Here is a 25,815-nt window from a genome sequence, read left to right on the forward strand (position 1 = left end):
ACAAAATTTAAACTTTTTGTTTGGTACATAAAATAAAGGGGCAAATAGGTTACTACATGAGTACACACTTTGGAAACCAGCTTCACATAAGTTGTGTTTGACATTGAATAATTGAATAACTATGTCCAGCTGAGGACAGACAAAGCTAGTATAAATCAGTCACCAAACCAAGTAAATTATTCCCATGGAGAGGATTCCTAGATGGCTTTGCTTTCACCGATAACCCTTGCAATTATATTATCGAGGTAAACCTAGGAAACATCAATGTACACAAGCAAAGGCAGAGGCAAGGCTATATCTTCTCAATACAACAGAAAGAAAGTCCAGGGCCTTAGCTTGGATATTCGAATATACGCTTGAATTGTTTCCAGAGATGCTTGCTTGGATTCACCACCAACCTCTACTCTACAATTTTCATTAAACCTTCTACTTCAAATTTTTAGACAGAATCATCAGTGGACTATCAATGGGAAGGAACTAGTTCTTGGAAGAGTTCTTGTCTTTTCTTTTCTTCTTTTCCCCTTCTAGTGTTTTCAATCTTATCATATTCCCTTCATTTTGCTGTACATGTTTCTTCTGTTTCTGATATAGTCAACGAGTTAAAACCTTGAACAGAATCCTGAACTAGAATTCATAGTACTAGAACTTGTAAAAGCTTTAAACTACTGATGCTTTCCTGGCAATAAATGGTTGGGTTGTTCACTGAGAGAAAATGCTTTGATTTCTATTGCAGCAATGGTGAGAACCAGCACTGTATGTGCAAAGCTTTTTCTTCAGCAGAAATACTGAAAAAGCATTTGTTACAAGTAAACTGATCATTAAATATTCCTGTATCTTCTACTTGGTTTATTCTTGGGGGGCATAAAATCACTGCAAAATAGTTTTGGAAACTTCAACCAATGTAATCATGGCAGCAGAAGCTGAGAGAGTGGTGGTGATCCTGGATGCATCAAGGGAACTAGGTCTAAGCACAATCAAGTGGGCCCTGCTAGGCTTATCACTTAAGCCTGGAGACAAGCTTATACTTCTTGGAATTCTTCACCAGGTTAATAATCCTAGTACGTTATCTTTCATGGGAGCTGGAAAACTCAGTAAGAATTCATGCGTCTTTGTTCTTGAAAAGGAGAAGGAAAAAACAATAGAAATGATAAAGAAACACTTGGATGAATCTCATTTGAATGCTTTTGCTAACCGCCCTTTTGTTCAGTTTCTTCTATACCCTTTTCCTTATCTTCCTTTTCTTTTTTTTTTTGTCTCAGTGGGGTATAGGATCAAGGTTGATCCTAGTTCCATGTTTAGAACAAACAGAAAGATCATTGCGGAAGAAATGGAAAGAAAGATAGAAGAGTACCAAAAGCATGCTGAGATAGTGAAAATATCCAAACAATGCCAAAAGGGGCAGGTCTGATAAAATTTTTTGCTGCCTGAATAACTATTTATTGCTTTTCTAGTCCTTGTTCTTGCTATCATTACCAGTTCTTGCATTTTCAGCATATGCAATTTGCTAAAGCATAATTACATATCTTTCCTTAAGAACATTGTTAGTTACTAATATAAAGAATATGAAGCTTTGTATGATTCTATCTGCCTAATAAATGTTAAGACATTAGAACTTGAAAATTCAAGACAGATTCATGCAGGAACAGCTATATGTCAGTTGAAGTTCTGAGAGATTTTGTTTTGATCCTGAGTAATTCTGTTTACATTTATATAAAACATACACATCTGCTCAAAATAATTGACTTCCTGGATAAAGGGTCTCTCGACTGCTCATAGGAGATCAGTTGATGAGTTGCGGTGCTTATAGCTTTATAAGGCTGAATGAAGACGATGATTCCCTTCCCTGAACTGAACTGCATAACTGGATTACAAATAGGCCATATATACGGATAATATAATTCAATAGCATGCTCACTATATTTTAGTGACAACACATCTAGTTCAAGTGTTTAATGTAGTATGGCTTGTTAATCAACTCACTGATGGTATCTTGACTTTTTTCAGATAGAATTCCAGATAGAGATACGAGCAGGTTCTCCTTTAAAGGCAGTTGCTTCAAAAGCTGCCAAAAGACTTCATGCAACATGGATAGTACTTGACAGGTAAGTCATGTGATTATTGCAAATAAACTGTGCATCAAACTCTTGAATTCATTCAGTGCCAGGTTATTAGGCTGAAAAATGGATCTTCTTTTAACTCATAAAATAAGTTAAAAATTCAAAAAACTCCATTTAAAACTCAATACATGCCCAAGTAACAGTAGATAGTAAAAGATTTTTATTGTATATTGCTTGCATCAAGTTAAAGGGAGGGAGAAAGGGTTTGGCCATGGTGCCCTGTATGCAAGAGTGATTTGATTCAAGTACAAATCATAAGAGATAACAGAGAGATTGCAAATCACACTGAAGGTTAAAATGAGTGGAGTTGTATGGATCAAACACTCAATTCAGAATGGTAAATTACAAGCTTGATGGCATAGTGAATTTCAGAGTTAGGAAACAGAGTGGTAATATTGCAGTTTGTTTCTCATGGAGGTTACAGTACCCAAGTCAGAAACAAATCCCTACTTGCGCAAAGTTCATTATGATAGGTTTGGTCTAAAGACATCACCTCCTCTTGTTGTAAGAGGTCTACTTCCTTTCAGCATTTATTGAAACTGAACTTTTTCTTTCACTTGTTTTCTGCTCATAATCATGAACCAACAAGAAGATACTGACCAGAGAAATGTTGTATACAGTGCAGAGAAAAGATGCCTACAACAAGCAGCTTCTAAACAGAATTACATGGATCTAAACAAAACAATATAGATTTAGGAGACAGATAAGCTCACACCACATTTTGTTACTAGCTGCTTCCAGTCCTCTAATTTCCCAAGGAGTATCTTCTTCTAAGGCTTCTGGACATTGATAACTAGATGTCATCCCTTCCATCAGTGGTGGATCAAACCATTTTAGGAGCACCTTAAAACTGAAACTGCCAAGTACTTCCATTTTAGAGAATTAATAGCCTATTTGAGCTCAGAATAGCAGCTCCCAACAGCCGTAGTGATCTATCATGTATGAATTTAGAGCTGTTCTCCAAATTTTCTAAGGGTAGCACAGCCGAAAGAAAAGAAAAAGATTTCTGCACCCTTTTATTCTGCAGAAAAGTAGAGGAAACAAAAATATTGAAAAGAAATAAGCAAATTCTTGATTGTGGAGTGCTAAGTCTGGCTTGCTTCAAATGGATGGTACTTTAAATTTCTCTTGTTTTGATCAGTTACTATTAGTTGACTTCTTGCTATATCTCTTTAACTGAAAATCTGGAAGGCTAGCAATGCTTCATAGTTCATATGAATTGAAGTTTTAATAACAGAGGTCATAGTAACTGTTTTCTTCATTTTGTTTCCTTTAACTGTATTCAAATTTAATTCGTTACTAAAGCCAATCCCCAACAATTATGGTAAGCTTAGATGGGAAAATAACTCCATTTTTATTTCATGAAAGATGTGCAAATTGAAGTTCAAAAACCAGGAAAAAGAATGAGGAAACAAATAAGCCACTAGGAAGTTTTCTTCCAATGATTTTTAACACTGTACACTGTTATCTTTGAGACAGGCACTTGAAGAACGATCAGAGATACTTTTTAGAGAACCTATCATGTAATATAGTGAGGATGAAGAAAGATAACAATGCTGAAGAGTTAAGAGGACCAAATGTTATGGATAACTATAAAGCACCTGCTACAAGGAAAAGCAACGTAACATATGCTGAAATGATTCCCACAACTAGCCCCAGCAAAGTACGGACTCCTCGAAGTAAGTTATTTGTCAATCATTAGCATAATGATATTTTTAACTCTTTTACTATGGTGGGAAGCAACTCTACAATTTTCTCCTTGCGAAGGTTTCTCTGGGATGATGCAATGTGCTAGAGTATGTTCATGTCAAGAAATCATCAAGAGTTCAAATACATTTTCATTTTGTTTCAGAATCTCAAAGGGTTGAGAACACCAGCTTAGTGAAAGAACAAGGAGGTGAAGGTAGTGGAGAGCATCCATGGCATTATAGTAGGAAATCCACCTCATATTCAGCTTCAACTTCAAGTCATGCAAGTAATAGAGCATCAACTTCAGGTTATAATGAGTCAAAGTCTGCTTCCTCACATCTTCATGATGAAGAATACACTACAACTACAGGACCAGAAACAGGAGGAGAGCACTCCCCGTTGTCCATCATTGAAAGTGGAGACCAGAAAGAGTTATATAGTCCAGAAGAAAATCAGAAGCAAAACTACCACAATGATGATTGGATGGGGAGAAATCCAGGGGATCAGGTATTCAAAAATTCCATTTGCTCAATTTGCCAGAATAGAAGACCAAAGATAGGGTGGATGAGAGACTTCACTTATGCAGAGCTCCAAGCTGCTACAGATGGGTTCCATGCAAGGAACTTCCTATCAGAAGGTGGATTTGGTTCTGTCTATAAGGGAGTGATAAATGGGATGAAGATTGCTGTAAAGCAACATAAATATAATGCAAGCCTCCAAGGAGAGAAAGAATTCAAGTCTGAAGTTCAAGTACTTCGGAAAGCTAGACATGAGAACCTGGTCATGCTTGTTGGGTCTTGCTCTGAAGGAAACCACAGGCTACTCGTCTATGAATTTGTCTGCAATGGTTCACTGGACCTTCATTTATCAAGTAAAGACTGATTCAGAAGAGCTTTCAGATTTACTTCTCTTTCACAATGAATTACCAAGATCTGATCTTGCATTTTCGGATTCAGCTGTAATCAATGTACATTATTTCTTGCTAAATTGATTGCAGAGCACACAAGAAGACCTCTTACTTGGGAGAAGAGAGTGAAGATAGCACTGGGAGCTGCTAGGGGCTTAAAATATTTGCACGACAACAATATCATCCACAGAGACATGAGACCAAACAACATCCTTGTAACACATGATTTTGAACCACTGGTAATAACCAAACTACATTCACGATTATATATGGTAACTATGGAAATGTTTCTAGATCTACCTGCCTATTTATCTATGACAGTGATGTTTATTTATTTAGGCTAGCCTTAACTCAGTCATGCATCTCATACTAATGGATTCTTGTTCAGATAAGGCTTTTGAGAACAATGTTTATTGTTTAAAATAGCAACTGTAAGTGTTGCAGCCTTGCAGCATAATTGAGATATTTTTAATCTAGTCAATACAATTAAGCATCCTGGTGAATGAATATTTACCTTGTCCTTGATGTATTGAGTCTTGGTAAAACCAGTTAGCATACAGATTACATAATTCACTAACTCCTATTCTGCAAGTACATTTTCTTACCTCAACTAATTGAAGTTACTAATCCATTCACCACATCAGCTAGGAGATTTTGGCTTGGCAAAAACTCAACAAGAAGACTCGGATCAGTCATCGGAGACTGTAACAAGAGTTGTTGGCACTCTAGGATACTTGGCACCAGAATATGCAGAATACGGCAAAGTGTCAACCAAGACAGATGTTTATTCCTTTGGGGTGGTCCTGTTAGAGCTGATCACTGGAATGAAGACGACAGACAAAAGACTTGGAGGGAAAAGTCTTGTTGGATGGGTGAAAGTCTCTATACTCAATACATTCTTAATTAGATCAAAACATATGCCCTAGATGGCATTCTTTGACTGTTATGAACTAAGGCCACCTTCTATATTGCTAAGTTGTGCAGTTCATTAAATAACCCAACCGGCTAAAGAGTACATCAAGAAGTTTTCTTAACCTTGTCAAATAATTATTTCAACTCCAATTGATTCTATGAAATTATGCTATATATCTTTTCAAGAGGAAAAATGAATAAATACATAGAGGTCTGGAAGTGAGAAAATTTATGCACTAGCAATAATTTGCAATAAGGTGTTACTTTGTTTGCAATTATGTAGTCATCCACCTCAAATGACATGCAGGTGAAAAGGAAAGAAGAAGAGTCTTCCACTGCTAAAGTTTACAATTCTTTTTAAAGACCAGGGTTCATTACATACAGTTCTATCTTCTTGCAGGCAAGACCACTACTGAAAGACCGGAACTACCCAGATTTGATTGACCCCAGGATTCTGGAGTCACATGATGTCCATCAACTCTTTTGGATGGTTCGAGTAGCTGAAAAGTGTCTCAGCAAGGATCCTCAGAAGAGATTATCAATGGATAAGGTAAGTTCTGAATAAGTCTTTAAACTCAACATTCAATGCTACAGTAATTCAGCAACATCCATCTCAAAATCTAAGTATTCACATGCTTGTAACACTTCAGCTATCAATATATCCCAAACCTTAACTTTTCCTTCATATGGGCTCCACTCATCCATCATTAGGACCTATGGTGCTGATATACTTAGTTTTCAGTCATCACATGAGGGCAGTCTTAAAGAAATCCAAACAATCAAATTAGTAAGAGTGGAGAAGGTGGTGTAGTCATGCCCCTAGGGGACTTGAACTAGAATAATCCCTGGTAAAATGCTCAAAAAACTTACTGTACCATCCTTTGAATCTATTCAGCATTGACTTGTTGTGAATACTATAAGATCATACAGACAAAATTAACAAGCTAAAAAAGTAGAGATCTTTTCTATAACTTGGCTGCAAAACTTTAAACACCTAAAACACTTACATTAGAAAATAAGTTCACTGTACAATTGCCCTCCTGAGGAGTTTTGATATGTTCATGTAAAACTCCCAAACAGCCAGAGCACAGATAGCACTGCCAGATCAATCTTTACCAGCCTCTTTGGACATAAATCTCAATAGCTAAAACCATATGAACATTTGGGGTTATCTTTGTTAATTAAAAATGCTCAATCTTTATGATTAAGCGGTACTATTGCAGGTGGTTTATGCCTTAAACTACATAATGGACTGTGACAACGTATGTGGCTTCAGAGACTTCTCACCTGCACAATCAGATACAGTGAGCAGAAACTCTTGTGAGTCACAGTCACCATCTCCCTGTGATGATGATTCAAGCTTTACAATAGAAATTACCAGCATGAGTCATTTTAGTGGAAGACTTGCACCATCACCTTCCATTTCAAGAAAATCAGCATCAGGCAGTGGGAGTAGTCATGAAAGATATTTCTAATGAGGCGAATTTTTTTTCTTTTTACCATGACCAAATCTGGATGGTTAATGCTTGGTAATTATCATTTTGTCCGTCCGTTTCTCTCGGAAAGGATTTCTGGGGGAATTCTTTGAAGGGAGTTGTAAGTTCCATAAACATGCTGCATGCATTGAAAATTCTTCCTGTTCTGTAAAATGTTTCAACATCTACATGATGCATGAATAATCAGTCTCAATTAATAGGACTATTTGTTACGATCCAACAACAAAAAATGAAGCATGAAACATGGAATAAAATCAAAGATCCATGTTAAAAAGCAAATTAATCACACTCAATGGATATTCAATCACCTTCAGGTCTAGGTTTTAAGCAAGGTAACATGATTATTACAAAGCTGCATCACCTTGGTTGCAGAAGAACAATTCTTCATCCAATTAGCATTCCACCCTACCAAGTACTAACAAGCAAACTGCTCATAGCATCCACATCAGATCAAATATCTCTAGTCTTTCATCCATAATAAGTGTCCACATAATCTCATCATACTAAGAGCATATTGTTCTAATCATGTTCCTTCAAACTAAGTCAATCATAGCCTTTGGAGATTTTGCTAAAACAGTATCGGTAAAATGAGTAGAAAAGTAATTTCCCAGGAAAGGGGCTACCTGGAGTATGACAGTGAGATGGATGTAGACACAATGCTATGCATACTCCTCAGTTTCTTTCCTATCCATTGCTCACACAGGGAATTGTTTTGTGTCTAATAGGAATAAGTAGAAACTATTGGACATTTTTAATATGAAAAGAAAAAGTAGTTTAAACAATTATTTCGATTGCAGATGGTTCTTCTTGAAGTAAAACGGGACGCATTAGAGGTAGTGCACAGCATGATTGGTGCAGTACTTTAAGCGTAAGTGCTTTTGTGATAGACAGTGAGGAATAATAAATCATCGGCAAAGGGGATGGAAAGAGTTCAATGGAGAAAATATTTGAAAAGAACAAGTAATGTTATCAATTTATGATGTCTCCGAAATTGTCACACTCTCAAAACATCATTCACTTGATAACTTTGCGCATTCCAGCTTGATAATATCATCTGTGAGGATTGTGCTGCATGTTATCTGTAATGCACCTAATTAAAAATACATTATGACTTTTGTTTTGAAACAAATGTAAGTTTGTAATGCAATCTCATTATAACGAATGTATGTAATGTGATTGTGCAGAGAGATGAATACAATTTCATATTGCAATTTACTTTGCAATGTATTCTATCTTGATTTGATATTTTTATCTTTTTTTATTTGTATCTTTCTTGATTTGATTTTTTCAAATATTGTCAAATAGAGAGTGAAAGTTTTTCAGGATGGATCAATATAATAATTTTTTGTTAAATTTAAATATATTAGTAATAAATATAATCAAGTATAATCTACAATTCATATGAGAAAATAGACAAATCAATCAATAAAATTTCTAAACTTAATTTTTATTACTTACAAAAAAATTAAATTAGAAATAATTTAAAAATTTTGAAAAAAAATCTATAAAATTTCAAAAAATAAAAATATTTTTTTATTCTTAGAAATTCTAAAAAACTTAAAAACCCAAAAATAATATTTAATTTTTCATAAAAAATTCTTAACAATAAAAACAGAAATAACTTTTTTTAAGAAATTATAAATGATTTGAAAATCCATAAAATTAAAAATCTATTTAGCACTTTTGAAAAAATAGAAGATATTTTTTTTATGCTCATAATTTTTAAAGTTATAAAAATTATTTCCTCTCTGTAATTTTTAATAATATTTTAAAAGTAAAAAATATTTATTTTTTACTTTCAGATTTCTTTTCGAAATAAATCTTTTTTTGGCTTTTTTTAGTTTTTTATTTTTCTCAAAAAATAATTATTTCCATTTTTAATTTTTTAAAAAGTTTTTAAAAATAATAAAAAAAAATATTTTTTAAAATTTTCAAAATTGCAAACAAATACAAAATTATTTTCTAATTAATATTAACATGAATTTGCCCGATGTTTGGTTATTTGTTGCAAAGTTTATTTAAGAGATACTGTCATATAAAAATTTATAGTAAAAAAACATACAAGTATATTATGCTTACATTTTAATACATAGACATAATTCTAGAAATTAATATTATATTTCCAGTAGATCACATATAAATCAAGCACTGCAATATTATTTTTTCAACATTTTAATCACATATTCTTTAATGTACCAAAAGCTGCAATGTTATCTTACCCGCAATCACATTGCAGAAACGAGATTGTATTATAAGACAGTAAATACAACCTTAACGTGTATATAAATCATGAAAATTTTATTATATGGTGCTACTAAATTGGATAGTGAAAACAAAATTGGATGTTTAGATTTATGGATTACTTGCTTGCCCAGTAAATTGGGGGTTGAACTCTAAGACTAAGATAGTAGAAAGAAAGAAAATAGGATGTTTAGATTGATGGATTACTTGTTGGACTGGCTAGTTTGGATTGAAATGCCTTATCTAGCAGAGTATGTACTTGACTATATTATTCTAGAATTGTTGGACCATGGTGTTGTTCTACATAAAAACCAGTACATCTTTTGTTGTCTAATAATAATAATAATAATAATAATTCAAGAGAAAATTAATGAGAGGCAAATAAATATTGAGATAAACAATAATATTTATTTGTAAAAAAAAAATAAAAGTGTTAGAATCCTATTAAAAAAGTAATTCATGTGAAGTTATAAATTGGAGAGAATTACTTTTAGAGCGAGTCGACTCCAAGGGCAGAAGTTTGTTCTCAAGCTGAGGAACAAGGCATCTCAAACTCCAAGGGTGGAGAAGAATCATGTGATTACATATATGATTATGAACCAAGCAATGAGTCAGGAGAGACACTTCCAAGAAATGATAATACCAGCTGGGGATGGGGAAGAGAAGTGGGAGGTAATGATAGAAATGACTGATTTTCTTCCTTCACTACTGAGTTGATCCTAACATTGCTTTTGGGACAGTTCTAGGTAACTTTGAGTTCAAGTTTTGAGCCAAAAACTTTCATGGTATTCCAATCTTGTCGCGCCACTTAGAGCTTTTAGAGCGTATGTACGACGTGGAAGGTCAATTTTGGTCTGTCCGTACCAAAAACATGAATGCGGCGGCAGTTATGGCTACCATGGGCAATGCCTTAGAGATCGCTTCTTCCTCATGGGCAGACATTTCTTCAGAGCAACTGAAGGAGATGGTGAACTGCATGGAAAATATCCTCCGAGCTGGTTGCAAAATTAAATGTCAAAACACTTGCATAGCCAAGGCCAAATCGCTTATGGAATTAATAAGAGATCAAATCACAGATTGCTTCTCTGAAGAGTCGTAAGAAGGAATTGCGAAGAAGATTAGATAGCTTCTCCACCCCTTTAAACTTGATATTCAATTAGCTTTTACTCCTTTATAGACTTGCTTTCCATACTAGATGTTTACATGGGAAAAGGTTGGAATATTCACATGGGATGCTCTGCCCTAGTATCATGTACAAGGCAACCTGGTACAATTCTTTACACTTTCTTGGTTTCTCTATTTATACTTAAATATCTACCATTTCTATCTGAATCAAAGACAATGGGATTGTCTTATCAAACAGAGAGAGAATAGCCTGAATTCCTGAACAAAACTTTGTATGTAATTAAAATCATGGATCATGCTCCTTCAACATATCTCACATCATCAACCTCAATCTCATACTTAGTTGCAATTTAACCATCATCCACCGCTAGCTTAACTCAATTCAGAAACATTAAACTAAATCAAACCGCTACCGCTAACAGAACAAACATTCTTATAACACCTAACCTATTCACTTCGGTGCATCCCTAACCTCAGATCTCCTCCTTCTAAACCTACATCATCAAAGTATTGTATCGAAACAACCCTGTATCTTGAAATGAGATATTACAACCTTCGTACTAAAAGCGGAATGCAAACAAATAAACCTTCAAGTACACACACACCAACATATGCCCCAAAAGCTTTCCTCAAACAAAGGGTTAAGATAAAACAGTAAAATCCTATGTTTATGACACTGATCTTAACCTGATTATAGATTGGGCAGGCAAAAAAATAAACCAAAATTCAGTTGTATGAATGTAGACAGAGAAACTAATGTTTTCGAGATCTGGCTAAAAGTGTGTTTCGTGCGACAGCCGTATCATTTGACTGCACTACCAGAAATCAGCATCATGCAAGACACATGCATCTAATAGAAAAATCATGGACCAGAATTCCATGCTAAAAGTGCATAGTTATTCTAAAATTATAACAACAGCTTGAATGCAATTGCATACCTCATAGTTCCATTTTGGCATACACACATTCAACAGTTCAACAAGAAAAACATCAAAAAACAACATACCGAAACATCCTTGACTCATACCATATTATAGTCTCATCCCAAGTGAACTGTGGTACATCAGGTTTGCTTGACTACCCACATCAAACAAAACAAGGAATGAATGAAACAAAAAAAAAGCTTCAGACAAGTTCATACAATTGAGACAGCAGATCTCAAGGGAGTTCAGATATTTGACAAACAGCAGGCATGTTATTCCACGCACAAGAACCAAGGCCCCATGCTTGACTTGATATAGATGTTCCAGCTGCCATGTTCTTATACTCGCTACTCAAATCATCACCAAGAAGGGTTGCCATTGCATCACTCATGATTGTTTGGTCCTTACCATAAACACAACCCTGCTCAAGCCAATTTGAAGCAAGTAAAGTATCAGGGCACGTACTGTCCAGCCGAATAGGAGCCTCCTTTTGTATCTCTAGGGTCAAAACATGGTCAGCTGTTTCTGATTTCACATAGGACTCTGAAAAACAATCCAAATCCAACTTATGAAACTCCAGAAAAACAAGTGAAAAATTTGAGCATGTCTGATTCTTGCTCAAGTATACTTGGAATATTAGTTCAAGGACTATATCATAAAATATCGGGAGAAAATAAAATTAATTTGATGACAGGAAAGATGGTGCAAAATAAAACATAAATAAAAATAAAATGTGTTCAGTATGTTATTGTAGCAAGAATTCTACAAATGACTCAATAACTGAGGTAAGCAATCAGAAGGCTTATGTATATTTTAAGTCAATTGTAAATAATTTAAACATCACTTGAATCTAAGGGGATCTAAGTTAGCCTAGACACTTGACGAGAAAGATCAAATTTTAATAATGTGGCAGATAGTTTTCATTTCTAGTTAATGCTGGAAAAGTATAAATCATGTCTCAGCCTTAACAAGTCCAGGTCAGAGATGCTCACCGGTCAAGGTTTCAGCAGGTGGCTGTTCATCCAATGAACTGCCACTTGCACTGATACACTCACTGAAAAGAGAAGTTGCTGAATGACCCATTGGAGAAAGAGGTTCACCACAGTTTTCCCATTCTGTCTCACAAATGTTGAAATTGGAACTTTCAGCTATATCACCAGGAGTTGATGAATTTGAACTCTTGTCAGATGCATGATTCTTTGCACTGCTTAGAGTTTTTGCCTCATGGAGTAAAGCATCCAGCAGGCCACTATTACGAGGTGAAAGACTATCTGACTCCACTCCGCTGGTTGGGGGTGGTGACTGGATAAAAGCATCAACAGACTCAAGTAAAGGTGGTGGGCAAGATATTGTGCCCCAGTTACCTAATTCAGTTTCTGGATATTGGAGTGAAGGGAGCTCCAACTTCGCAGCCTCTAAAGAGGACTCCGAAGCCGAGAAATTGCCATTTGTAAGGGCATGGCTACCAGGGAATACACCAAAGGACTGGGAGTTTTTGGCTGTAGGGTCTGGTTCAATTGGAAAGGACACCCCAAAGGATTGAGCAGCCTTGTCTGACATATCATCTTGAAACTGGTCAAACAAAGGGCACTCATTTTTAACAGTACCAGTGTAACCCGGGAAAAATGCTGTAGATTCTCGAAGACGCTTTTGGCGATGGATTGTTGGTGGCATGAAACTACAATATTGAGAAGAACCTAGACCTTTCATCAGCATGCTGCTAGTGGATATATCAGGAAGTTCAGGGACATAAGGCAGGACACTCTGATTGGCCTTTAAACTGTCAAATATGACATCAGGCATCTCATAGCTGTTGTTCTGCATGATATCATGAGGTCCTTTATCTCCTCCATTAAGTGCACTGGTACTGTGGCTCTCCTGCAGTGCTTGTAAGCACACTTCAGGAGGATACAGAGGCAACCCAGCACGTTGACGTCTCTTAATCCGGGTATTCCAATAATTTTTTATCTCATTATCTGTACGTCCAGGCAACTGCAAAGAACAACAGAGCATAATTAATCTCAGAAAAACTTACTTTAGACACCAAAAGGACAAATGTATAAAATCCTGTGACTGAAAGTTTTATCAAGGTTTGCACAAATGTTTAGCATTTCCAAGATTGGAATAGCTGTCATAGGATTATGGAAGACATATGAATTGCTACTGTTCCGCATCTACTACAAAAATTTACAATATTGAGATAAATATGCTGTAATGCGGTTCAGTATCCTTTCAAAGGCATGACCTAGATTTTGCATTTTATTCTTCTTACTACTTTTCCTCTTGGCTTTGGGAATTAGTTGAGATGAGAAAGGAAGAAGGGGAAGAAGGGGACAGTATTTTAAGGAGCTGGACTTCTACAATCATGGGAGATGACCACTTCAACCAGGCCAAAAACAACATCGCAATTATGTAATAAAGGCTGCTTATGACTCTTAAAAATTGTTACTCCTCAAAACACCCAAAATTACTGTCTCAATTTGGATCTTCCTGAAACTGAGGATACCAAATCAGAGCACTTAAGCATTCCACACCAGGCACGTATGTAAATCATAGAACTTTGCTTAATTCATTGGTTATGAAATAGGTACTACAAGGGGAGTTCAGATATAATGAAACGGCCAAGTTTATGAGGATTCTTCATAATATCGCATGTCACTTCCTGCAAACTTATCATAAAATAGAAGTGTTCAATTATAATACTAAAGAACTTTGCATCCAGAGGGGCCAGGGTGCAATCCCACAGCATTCAATCATGAGGATCAAGCACTAGATAAATGGTAAATGAAGGACAGGCTTACATGTGCAGCCATCCGAGCCCATTTATTTCCCATCTTTGCATGGAGTTCAATGATCAGCTGTTCTTCTTCTTGAGTAAATGCCCCTTTCTTCAAGTTTGGCCTCAAGTGATTTGCCCATCTCAAGCGGCAACTTTTGCCACAACGAAACAGTCCAGAGTGCTTCTGGACAGCATTCCAGTTGCCTTCCCCATGCTTCTTCACATACTCAATCAAAATTGCATCTTCAGCAGACGTCCATGGTCCTTTCTTCAGAACAACTCCCCCACCTGCACCTCCACAGTTACCATCATCAGCCAATGGCGATTCTGCCGGATCCTTAGAGAGCATTCCATCTTCCCTCTCATTTTTTGTGTGACTCATCTCTTTGTAATCACACACAAACCCCTTACCAACAGGTTAGAACCATCCAAAACCTGAAACCAGAGAAAAGATAGAAGACACGCAAACTTGAAATATAAAGAAACAAAAAAAAAGGCAGCGCCTTTTCCTCACTTTCTCATACTTGCACTCCAACTCTTATAGATACATTATTTTTTTCTAATACACACTCTTTATGCATCACGACGAACTACAAGTGGATCATCGACAACACTCCTTTATTCCAATGTTAAATAAGAATTGCGAAAGCATGCATAAACATGTTAAATCTATAAAGGAAACAAAAGCTGTTGGGATAATATAGGCGCTACTCTCTACAGAACAAATTTGGAAACGACAGAAAAAGTCATCAAATACAGAAAGAGTAAAAACAGTTAATAGAAAACAAAATTATCCACAGAATCAAAATTCCAGCTAACATACAGATAAACCGGGTATCCAAATCCGATTCTATTCCAAAAAGGGCAAAATCATTCCATCTTTGAACGTTAAATTAAACCCTTTCGCCCAATTTGGAAGGTAGATGACATGTAATTTTCAAAAATTAAAATAAACCCGTTTCCAGAATTGTTGAAATAAATAAATTCAGATAAAAACTAAATTCCAAACTGCATTTATTGCACTATAGCCCCTCATAAGTTACTCCAATAATCTATCATTAATAAATTACAAGCTACAATAATTGCACTACCAACACCTATATTAAAAAAAAAAAAACAACCAAATTCACATGAAAACAATCCAAATCTACCCATTTCTCTAAAGAAACACACAAAACAAGGACATTAAAAACAAGAAATAGCAGAATTAAATTACCTGCCTTTGGAAGATGCAAAATTTGGTGAGAAAATCGCCAAAAGTAAAAACTAAAAAAAAAAAATCCTCGAACGAGCTTAATGATGGCTCCTGATTGAAGTGGCAGCTGAGACAAAAGCGAAAATGAAAAACCTGAAATACAACAAACAAAAAAAAATTATATAATTACAATCATAAATAAAAAATTCCTTGATCTACAACCAATCATAACAATAAAGAGAAAACCCTAGATCATATATATTTGTTTTTCCTAACCGTAATTTCTGTGCTAGCAGACAAAGAACCCGAGAATAGAAAGAGCAAAACATCGAGATCTAACAAATCAAGCGATTACATAAAGGAAAAGCCCTTTTTCTTTTCTTTTCTTTTCTTTTTTTTTTTTTTGGTATTTTGGGTTTTGTGTGTTTGGGGAGAGAGAAAATAGAAAAGGAAAAAAAAAGAAGGAAAAAAAATTGAAAAAGGCGAGGAAATGAGCGAGAAAGGAAGCTAAAGCCTGAGAGAGAAAAAGAAATGTCAAAAGGAGAGGAAATGAAGGAGTGAAAGGTGGACAGAGAGAGACAGAGGCTACCTGTTTTTATATTTTTTATTAAGCTTAATCAACTATTTAATTACAATTACTTCTCTTAATTAACCTCTTTATAAATATGTAAAAATAATAAATTTATTGAATTCTCAAATTTACCCTTTCCTATTATCAATTTTTACTAGCAGTGCCAACAATCTCAGACCGTATAAGCATGACTTTCATGCTCACAAACTTCTCGATGCATCATTATAGTAATATAAAATAACCCAAAAATAAATAAAAACAATTATTCAAGTTTAAATATAATTGATAATTTTTTTAAAATTTTCAAAAGAAAGAAACTTTTTAAACCAAAAACAATAAATTTGTACAAATATCTAAATCGATCAGTTCAATATATTTATTATGATCGATTGTAAAAGACACAATCAGAATAATTATAATTTTTAATGTAAATGAAAAAAAACAACATCTAAGATAGCTTCCAAAAGTATATTAGTTATTATTGCGATCGATTTAGTTCTTCTTTAACAATCTCGTAATCACATTAAAAAATAAAAAGTAAATTACGATCGTTTTTATAAACCCATCTTTCAAAAAATTCTATATTACTTATTATATCAAATCTTAACCGACTTTTCATAATTAGATACATAAATTTTACAATAAATCTCTTGCTTTTTTCATACGCAATGCCTTTACATGTTAGCATGATGATGCAAACAAATTTCATATACTTTAATTGAGCTAATTTGAATTTTATTTGGGTTTAACGCTTTTTGAAAATTTGAAAGGATACATGAATTTTCGTAAATTCAAAAAATTTGATATTTTAATAATTTTTTTGGAAAAATAAAAAACATAGAAGCAATCTTGGCACCATAATGAATTGCCATATTGTTTGATGGACACCAAAGTACAAAAGCATAAAAAGGTAAAATTGGAACTTCACTCTCCCCTTGTTCTTACTTGTCATATGCAAATTTTCAATCCTTTTTTTGAAAACGTTCTTTGTCATAATTAATAAATTTAATTAATTAATCTTGCCAAATTGTTTGATGTACACCAAAGTACATAAGCATAAAAAGGTAAAATTGGAACTTCACTCTCTCTTTGTTCTTACTTGCCATATGTCAATTTTCAATTTTTTTTTTTGGAAACTTTCTCTTTCATAATTAATAAATTTAATCAATTAATCTTGTCAGATTGTTTGATGGACACCAAAGTACATAAGCATAAAAAGGCAAAATTGGAACTTCACTCTATCTTTGTTCTTAACTTGTCATATGTCAATTTTCAAATTTTTTTTGAGAACTTTCTCTTTCATAATTAATAAATTTAATTAATTAATTTTAAAAAGTGAAAATGGGGCCAGTTGGAATGCTACTTGATTGGTGTGTGTGTTATACGTGTTATTTTTTCCTTCATTTTGGGCATACATTGCATCCACGACATGTGAGATGCGATGTAACATACATGCACATAATCATGACACATGGTTTCCTCTCCTCTATTATGTGAAGAAAATTTATTACAATTATTTATTAATTATTATAAAATAAAAATAGAAACAAGATAAAAATAGAGATATTGAGAAAATGCTTTTTATGTATTACTAAATTACTATTTGAAATAAAAAATAACTGTGATACAAATGAAGGTGAGGTGACCCCTATTTATAGTTGAAGTTCTTAACAAATCAATGGCTGTGACAATCTCCTATTGATATATATTTCTAAATTACATTATACTTTTGATAAATCTCACATTATTATCTAGATAATTTTCATACGTAGATGAATCTTAAAATATCTAGAATATAGATAATACATTTATCATTTATCAAATTTACTCTAATTTGAATTTGTTTAATGTGGTGTGATATATTCATACTCCATAACACTCTCCTTTAGACGGAATAGCACTATGGTGGCCTAATTGGATGTGCTATTACTACCTTATTAAAAACCTAAAGCCAAAAACCCAGTGGGACAAAAATCGAACAAAAGGGAAAAAGAGTACACTACACTAAGTCCATAATTGGTCCCCTTCAATTTAGCCATTTCGCCACTTCTAGGGTCTACCGCTTCTAAGGCTTACCACTTTTGGGTCATTGATACTTTGCCACTCTAAGGGCAAATCAACCCGTCATTGCATTCCAATGTCATATACTAATTTTTCAAATGTTGACGTTGGCAATGACTAGGTAAAAAGATCTGTAACATTATTGGTGGAGCGAATTTGTTTAACACTAACTTGTCAACTTTTCTATAGTTCGTGAGTATAGAAAAATTTCAACGAGATATGCTTGGTCCTATCACCTTTAATATATCCTCCACTAACTTGTGTAACACAAGCAATATTATCTTCATAAATTATGATGGGAGAATTTTTAATCGATGTTAAATAACAAGAATTATGAACATGCATTATAACAAATCTCAACCAAACATACTCTCTTCCAACTTCATATAGAGCGATAATTTCGGAGTGGTTAGAGGATGTAGCTACTAGTGTTTGCTTAGTAAAGCACCAAAAAATGACAATGCCGTTATAGCAAAACAAATAGCCAGTATGAGAGCAAGCCTTATATAGATCAGATTTATATCTCGCATCAACATACCTAGCTAAACTAGAGTTAATGGAATCTTTGAAATAATATAATCCCGAATCTATGGTTCCTCAAAGATAACGGAAGATATGGTGTATCCCATTTTATGTCTATAAATTGGCTTAGAACTAAAACGTACCAACAAATTTATCATAAAAGTGATATCTGGTTTCATACATTGTGCCAAGTACATCAAAGCCCCAATTACATTGATATATAGTACTTTAGAACCAAATATCTCACATCAAGCTTTCTAAGACGAAATGGGTCTTTTTTAGGGATCAAGAAACCTCACAACCATAAGGATGCTCAATGGGTGAGCCTTGTCTATGTTAAAACATCTAAACAATTTCTCAATTTATGCTAACTGATGGACAAATATTCCATTTTCTTTTTGTTTGAGCTTTAAACCGAGACAAAGTTTGGTTTTACTTAAATCTTTAACTTCAAACTGCTTTTTCAAATATTTGGCAATTTTAGATAATTCTTCTGTAGTTCCAATCAAATTCATATCATCGACATAAATTACTACCGTAGCAAATTCGATTTTCGATTTCTTAATAAACATGCATGAGTAGATAGGATCATTCTTGTACCCATCCTTAATTAGGACTCGCTTAAGCGTTGATACTACATACAACTAGATTGCTTTAACCCATATAAAGATCTTTGCAACTTTATTAAGAATAAATTATGGGAAATGTATACTTCAGACATTTTGAATCCCTTCGAAATTTTCATATAAATATCAGAGTCTAATGAACCATATAAATATGCCATCACTACATCAATAAGATACATTTACAATTTTGCAGAAACAGCTAAGCTAATAAGGAAAAGAAAGGTAATTGTATCCATCACAAGTGAATTCGTCTAATCATAATCAATCCCAAGTCTTTGAGAGAAACCTTAGGCTACAAGTTTAGCTTTACACTTCACGTCCTCGTTTTTCTCATTTCGTTTATGGACAAAGACCTACTTGTATCCAACAAGCTTTACATTGTCAGGGGTTTAAGTTACAAGTCCAAAAACATCTTCTTTTGCTAAAAAAGCTAATCCAGCCTAGATTTCTTTCTCTCACTTGCATCAAACATACCTTTGGTGACATTCGATAATAAATCATAGTTCATAATCATCATTCATAATCTCATGACCATATCATCGATGATTATCTCATTCCAATCCTAAACCTCATTACAATATGTAATAAAAATCTCAATCTTCCCAAGGTTAGTGATCTTTTCATGTGTTCACCCCTCTTCGAAGGCAAGAGGCTCTTTTGAAGCAAGCTCAATACTAGGCTCTTTTGGAGTAGATTCCTAATTTCTCCCTTTTTGATTTTAAGAGGCAGTGCCTTTTGATCTTATCAATCTTCCATGCTTTAGGCGCAAGCCATTTTAATCAATTTCAACATGTCCTACAAAAACAACAATCCTAGCTGGAGCATTCACAACTGAAATATGGACTTCATGACCTTGGCAGTGTTATTAAATGCGTCAAAAAGTCTATTGGTAATAGCTTGTAAATGGATTATATAATGCAGCTTGTTTTCATATTTGGGAATTCTTTGGTCTAAATAGGATAGATTTTTCTCATTTTAGCACAAATTCTCAACTGGATTCTACTTCTTAACCATAGAAGCCTTAGATATCCCAATTAATGGAAACATTGTCTCATCGAAATGACAATTCGTAAATCTGGTGGTAAAAATATCACCCGTCATTGGTTCCAAGAGCCTAATAACGGACGGTGAATCAAACCCAATGTAAATGTCCAAATGGTATTGGGGACCTATTTTAGTCTTTTTTGACGATGCTATAAGCATTTGTACAGCTCAACCAAAGGTGCGTAAATGTAAAATGTTTGGTTCATAGCCTAGAACCAACTACATGGGAGATTGTAGAAGGCTAGTAGTGGGGTGCAATCTAATCAGTGTTTTTGCGCGCAAAACAATATGACCCCATGTTGAATAGTTAAGCTTTGTCCTCAATGAAAGAGTACGAGCGATAATTTGGATGTGTTTAATCAAAAAATTTGTTAGTCCATTTTGAGTATGAATATATGGAACCTAGTGTTCAACCTCATTTCCTAATGAAGCAGAACACATATAAAGGCTTTTTGATCTAAATTCACCAGCACTATCCATCCTTATTCTTTTAATTGGATACTCAAGGAAGTGTGCCCAAAGCTTTATAATATGTGCAAGTAAACGTCCAAAGGTCATGTTACGAGTAGATAACAAGCAAACATGGGACCATTTGCAAGATACGTTTACTAATACCATAAAATATCAAAACGGCCCACTTGTCAGTTATATTAGTCCACAAATATCACCTTCATTTCTTTACAAGAATGAAGGGGATTCAAGATCAACCTTTGTCATAAAAGGTTTAGTAATGAGCTTTCCTTGTGAACAACATTCATAAGTATAATCCTTGGATAACAAAATCTTTTTATCTTTTAAAAAGTGTCCTCTAGTATTTTGAATTATCCTACGCATCATCGTAGCTCTCAGGTGACCTAGGTGATTACACCAAAGTCCAAACTCATTGAGATTTACCAGTCTCTAGGACATAATAGCGTAGGATTCAATAGCTTTAATAATGACACAAAACAATCCTATAGTTGTAGCTTTTGACTTCTCATGGATGGTCTTGTAGCCCATCTTATAAAAAGTGATACAAATACATTCTTTATTTTTCTCATAAATTATCTCAAAATGGTACCTATTGCGGCGTACATCTTTGAAGCCAAATAGCATCCTCCTCGATTTACTACTTAGCAATGCATTCTTGATATGCAAGGTGGTGCTATTTGGCAGAACAATTGTGGCTTTCCTAGAGCCATCAATAATCTCAACAGGACCTGATATTATATGGACATTTGCCTTACGCAATGTCACACTCGAGAAAAAATTCTTGCCACAAAGTGTGATATTTGTCTTTGCATTATTAAGCAAATAGACATCTTCCATTTTCTTGTTGATTCCTATTTGCACTTGTATTGACAACTTTAAGTATCAAGTATCATAAAAATTTACAAATTAGTCATGGGATTTAAAATTTCAAATACTAAATATGGAATCAATTTCATAATAATTTTATTAAATGACCATATTGTTCTTCTTTAAGAACAACTAACCAAGGGTAATACATTTAGAAAAAGAAAACAAAAAAGGAAAACATTAAAATCCTCAAATCTTAAGTTTGGATTGTCCTCTATCATTTTGATGCCTTATCTTGGCTATCAAGGTTCTCGAAGAAATCAAAGACTTCTAATGATGTTCTTGCTTCTACAAGAGTAGAGGGAGTCAACTTAATGGAGGCATTGCCAGCTTCAACATTGGTCATAGAAGTAGAATTCTCAATGGTGTGAGTCTCAACACGTATGCCCTTATCTTTCAAGGATGCTTGATATAGATCAACAAAGTGCTTTGTCATACGACAAGTATGCAACCAGTGTCCAACCATGCCATAGCAATTGCAAATACTTTCATCATGCTTTTTCACAGGCTTCTTGCCTTTACCATGATTCGAACCAAGGTTGGATTGCCTAGGGTAGCTAAATCATCCGCCACCCTTACTCGGGTTATGCCTTTGCTTGCATTCATAGCCCTTAAATCAACTCGTACTCTTACTAAAGCTAGCATTTGCTTCAGGCAATGCTTTCAAGCTAGTAAATCTAAGATTATGGTTCTTGAGCAGTAGTTCATTAGTTTGCTCTGCAGTTAAGAAGACAGAAATCAACTTCAAGTACATTATAAAATGACGTTTCCAGTATTATTGCTACAATACAATATTTGAAGCATGAAAAATGGAAAAAGTCTTTTCCAATAGCTTTAATTTAGTGAGTTTAACATCACATAACTCCAACCGAGAAACAATATCAAATGAGGTTGAGTTGTAGTTGGACACTGATTTGAAGTCTTATAGGTTAATATGCTCCTAGTCATACTATAGTTGAGGGAGGATAACTGTCTTGGTATGATTAGACCTCTTTCTTAACCTCGTCCGTATGATCTCAAGGTCTTAAATGGATAAATATTGAGTCTTCAGGCTCTCATGCAAATGATGATGAATGAAGATCAGTGCATTTGCCATATCTTTGTCATTACTTTGATGTCTATAATAATTACATGAGTAAGACCTTGCCTTTAGAGATGCATCTCCAGATCAAGGCACCAAGATAAATAATTGCGTTCACTCACTTCCAAGATGTATAACTTGGGCTTTTCGATATTTGTCATTATTCTACGCATAGAAAATGGACTCATAAATTAATTATGACAACTACAAGGGTTCCTAAAGGCTCGCCATCGCTTTAAGGGCTGGATGGATGCTCTATGTGAAACCTTATTCCAATGTGGGATTTGCTAAGTTAGAAATCCTTAGATAAGCAAGTGAAATTGTGTTTTGAAAGCTTGAAATTTAGTTTTGTGAATGAAAATTTTCATGGTGTAAAGTTTTGAGATGATGTTTATGTTTGGAATGTTAAAAAGTAAGTTTTGGTCTTAGAAAAATTCATGTTTTGATGCATTAAGATGATTTACAAAGTTTGATGTTGAAAGAAGTACAATTAGATATGTTCCTAAGGTTTATTTTTGCTTTCTAGACCCAATCTATCAATAGATGTTCTTCATTTATCAATAGATGCAATCCAAAAAGGGTTTATCAAAGTTACCCTGAAGAATATTTATGGATAAATGAGCAAATCTATCCATAAATGGTCAGATTTATCGATAGATGGCAAGCAGAAAGCTTCTAGAAAGGGTTTTAAAACTTATCTATCAATAAATAGCTCTGATCTATCGATAAATGATGCCGTTTTCACAAAAATAAAAAGGGTAAAGCATGTTTTCACTTCTCAAACTATAACTATGACCCAATGCCCCTCGAGTTTCTCAACTCTTAGTCATTTTCTGAAAGGTAAAACCTCTCTAAAACCCTTCTAACCCATTTTTAATGAAAAATCATTGCTTTTGATGATTTTGATTTTAGTTTTGAAGTTTAAAGCAAAAAATGACATTTTTATGCTATAAAACCTTTAAAGCTCACACTTTTAACATTGAAAATTTACTGTTTTTGCTTAAAAATTTCTATTGAAGATTAAAGCTAAGGTTTTTGTGATTTCCTTTAACATCTAAGCTTATCTAAAGTAAGTTTAGGGGATTTATACATTTCTAGCTTAGTCTAAAGAGAGAAAGTGACTATAATCAAAAGCGAATAGATTTCAAAAGTTGCTAGACTAATTATTCCGACATTATTAGTTTAGAAATTGATTGTTATGAATATTGTGTGATAGAAATGCTTGAAAACACACCAAATTACACAGAATCGGAGTTGTAATCGATCTTCTTGTAAGGTGAGTGATACACTACTTCAAAACTATTTTGACATGTAAAGTTGAAGCATGATTTGAAGATTATTGGTGAATATGATTTTCTACAAATATTTTTTAGCTCAAAATTTATTTGTGGATGAGGAAAATATTTTAAAATCCATTTTCAACTTGCTATGTACATAAAAATTATATTATGTATTAGTTTTCAACAAGGGAGGACAAGTAACTTATATTTGAGTCCACTTGATTACTCCGATCTTTAAACTAGTGTGGGTACAATATATGATTTATGATTAATCCATGAATGTATAAGGTGTATGCTAGATATGTTAAGGCATAAAATGTGTGATGGCTTATATGATGATTTTCATGTAAGATATTATGTCTATGTGTATGATGTGTTTTTCCATATACTCCATGAGATGTTTTAGGAAGTATGATGAATGCTTCAAAATTATGTATGTAATGCGTGTTTTACATACAATATGATGAAAGTGTAGGCATGAAGAAATGTCATGAGATATGTATATAAAGTGAAATTTCCATATGCATTATGAGATGAGTAAGCATGTATGTGATGGACATTCCGCATACTAAATGTTACAAGTATAAAAGTTTAACAAGTGCAATTGATTCCACTCACACGGGGTGTAGTGACAACTTCACTCCTATGATGCATCATAAACACTTAAAGGGCGATGCGGTTGTACATTGTCGGTCCAAGGTTGATAAGGGTTGTACCATCACAATACATGAGCTTAATGTTAATGGAATGACTATGATTATTATCTTTATGATAAGTTGCATGTCAAGTTCATCTTAAATAATGTTTATGATCTATACTCGATGTTGGCATGAGTATGTGATTAGAGATATGAAATAAGCCATAGAGAATAAATAGCGTACAGAATGTCACAGGAAGCATTCTACTTCCTAATCATCTATTGATAGATGAGTTCCAAAATTGACTATATTGACTTGTTTGAAAGCGTTTCAAAAGTAAAAAGATTTTCCAATGGTTACTCATACGTGTTTACATCATATATGCTATTTCAAACGTGTTTAAGCACCATGATCACGAGATTAAAGTTTAAATTGATTGTAATCAACATAAGATTATAAGTGCATATTTAAGAAACACTTTTATCCCTTAGCTTGTCACCTACCCGTATCCACTCACGAAGCCGTTGTGACTCACGCTATTTTCCTCATTTATTTTGTTATAGATTAGTGATAGCCTTTTGATAGTAACTAGTGTCGTGGATACCAATGTCTGGTCTTCATTCTTTGGCAAGTGTCTAGTAGCCATTTGATGCCTAGTGGGTTAGTCACGTCCCATTGACAAGTCGGTCATAAGCTTATATTTATATATTTGATTATATGTATAGATTACGAACCTATCATGTTAATGGAGCCTATGTTTGGTATTTTACATGGATAACATTATGTATGATATTATGATGATGGCTCATAAGCCTATATGAACACTTGAGTGTGTTATTGATGATAATGATATTGTACATTGTGACAGTGGTACTTGTTGATATATATATATCAAATGCTTGAGCTTATACAATTAAGTTGAGAAGTTCTTTAATTGTATAATAAGTATTATGAATGCATGCATGATGATAAAGGGATGTTATAAGACGTTTGCACATTTAATGATGAGTCTTTAATGATGTTATGGGAAAAGGCTTGCTTGGGCTTAGTCGATTATGCTCGTCTGGGTCCATGTGCCAGTCATAATCTTTTCAGGAAATGGGATGTGATGTTCTAGGTAAATCGTCTGCTTTAGGCCAACTAGGTAGTATAGAAAATCAAAATTTAATTGATTAATGAAGAATCAAGAAAATTACTTTTTTTTTTTAGTGATCGTGCTGATAAGGTGTTGTAAAAGAAATAATAAAAATAAGAAGGAAAAGAGATATTA

General features: G+C 34.0%; 2 protein-coding genes across 4 annotated transcripts; one reads left to right on the forward strand and one right to left on the reverse strand.

Moving 5' to 3' along the window:
• Positions 1-323: 323 nt before the first annotated feature.
• Positions 324-7,233, forward strand: LOC110425926 (uncharacterized). Its single transcript, XM_021441010.2, has 9 exons — positions 324-1,091; positions 1,260-1,402; positions 2,005-2,102; positions 3,597-3,796; positions 3,970-4,677; positions 4,804-4,952; positions 5,358-5,585; positions 6,026-6,175; positions 6,849-7,233. Exons 1-9 carry the CDS (start codon positions 908-910, stop codon positions 7,098-7,100), a joined length of 2,112 nt encoding a protein of 703 aa, XP_021296685.1. The 5' UTR covers positions 324-907; the 3' UTR covers positions 7,101-7,233.
• Positions 7,234-11,338: 4,105 nt separating this feature from the next.
• LOC110425774 (transcription factor MYB33-like) lies at positions 11,339-15,942 on the reverse strand. Of its 3 annotated transcripts, none has more exons than XM_021440773.2 (5): positions 15,661-15,942; positions 15,410-15,537; positions 14,212-14,624; positions 12,403-13,402; positions 11,339-11,953 (listed from the first exon to the last, which is right to left on the reverse strand). In XM_021440773.2, exons 3-5 carry the CDS (start codon positions 14,569-14,571, stop codon positions 11,646-11,648), a joined length of 1,668 nt encoding a protein of 555 aa, XP_021296448.1. In that variant the 5' UTR covers positions 14,572-14,624; positions 15,410-15,537; positions 15,661-15,942; the 3' UTR covers positions 11,339-11,645. The 3 variants fall into 3 exon arrangements, with proteins under 3 accessions (XP_021296448.1, XP_021296447.1, XP_021296446.1); XM_021440772.2 differs by having other exon boundaries at positions 15,406-15,537; XM_021440771.2 differs by having other exon boundaries at positions 14,212-15,537.
• Positions 15,943-25,815: the final 9,873 nt, after the last annotated feature.

This window comes from Theobroma umbraticum, unplaced genomic scaffold (genome assembly GCF_002168275.2).
Source record: "Theobroma umbraticum cultivar Fairchild unplaced genomic scaffold, ASM216827v3 scaffold_12.1, whole genome shotgun sequence".
Classification (NCBI taxonomy): Eukaryota; Viridiplantae; Streptophyta; class Magnoliopsida; order Malvales; family Malvaceae; genus Theobroma; species Theobroma umbraticum.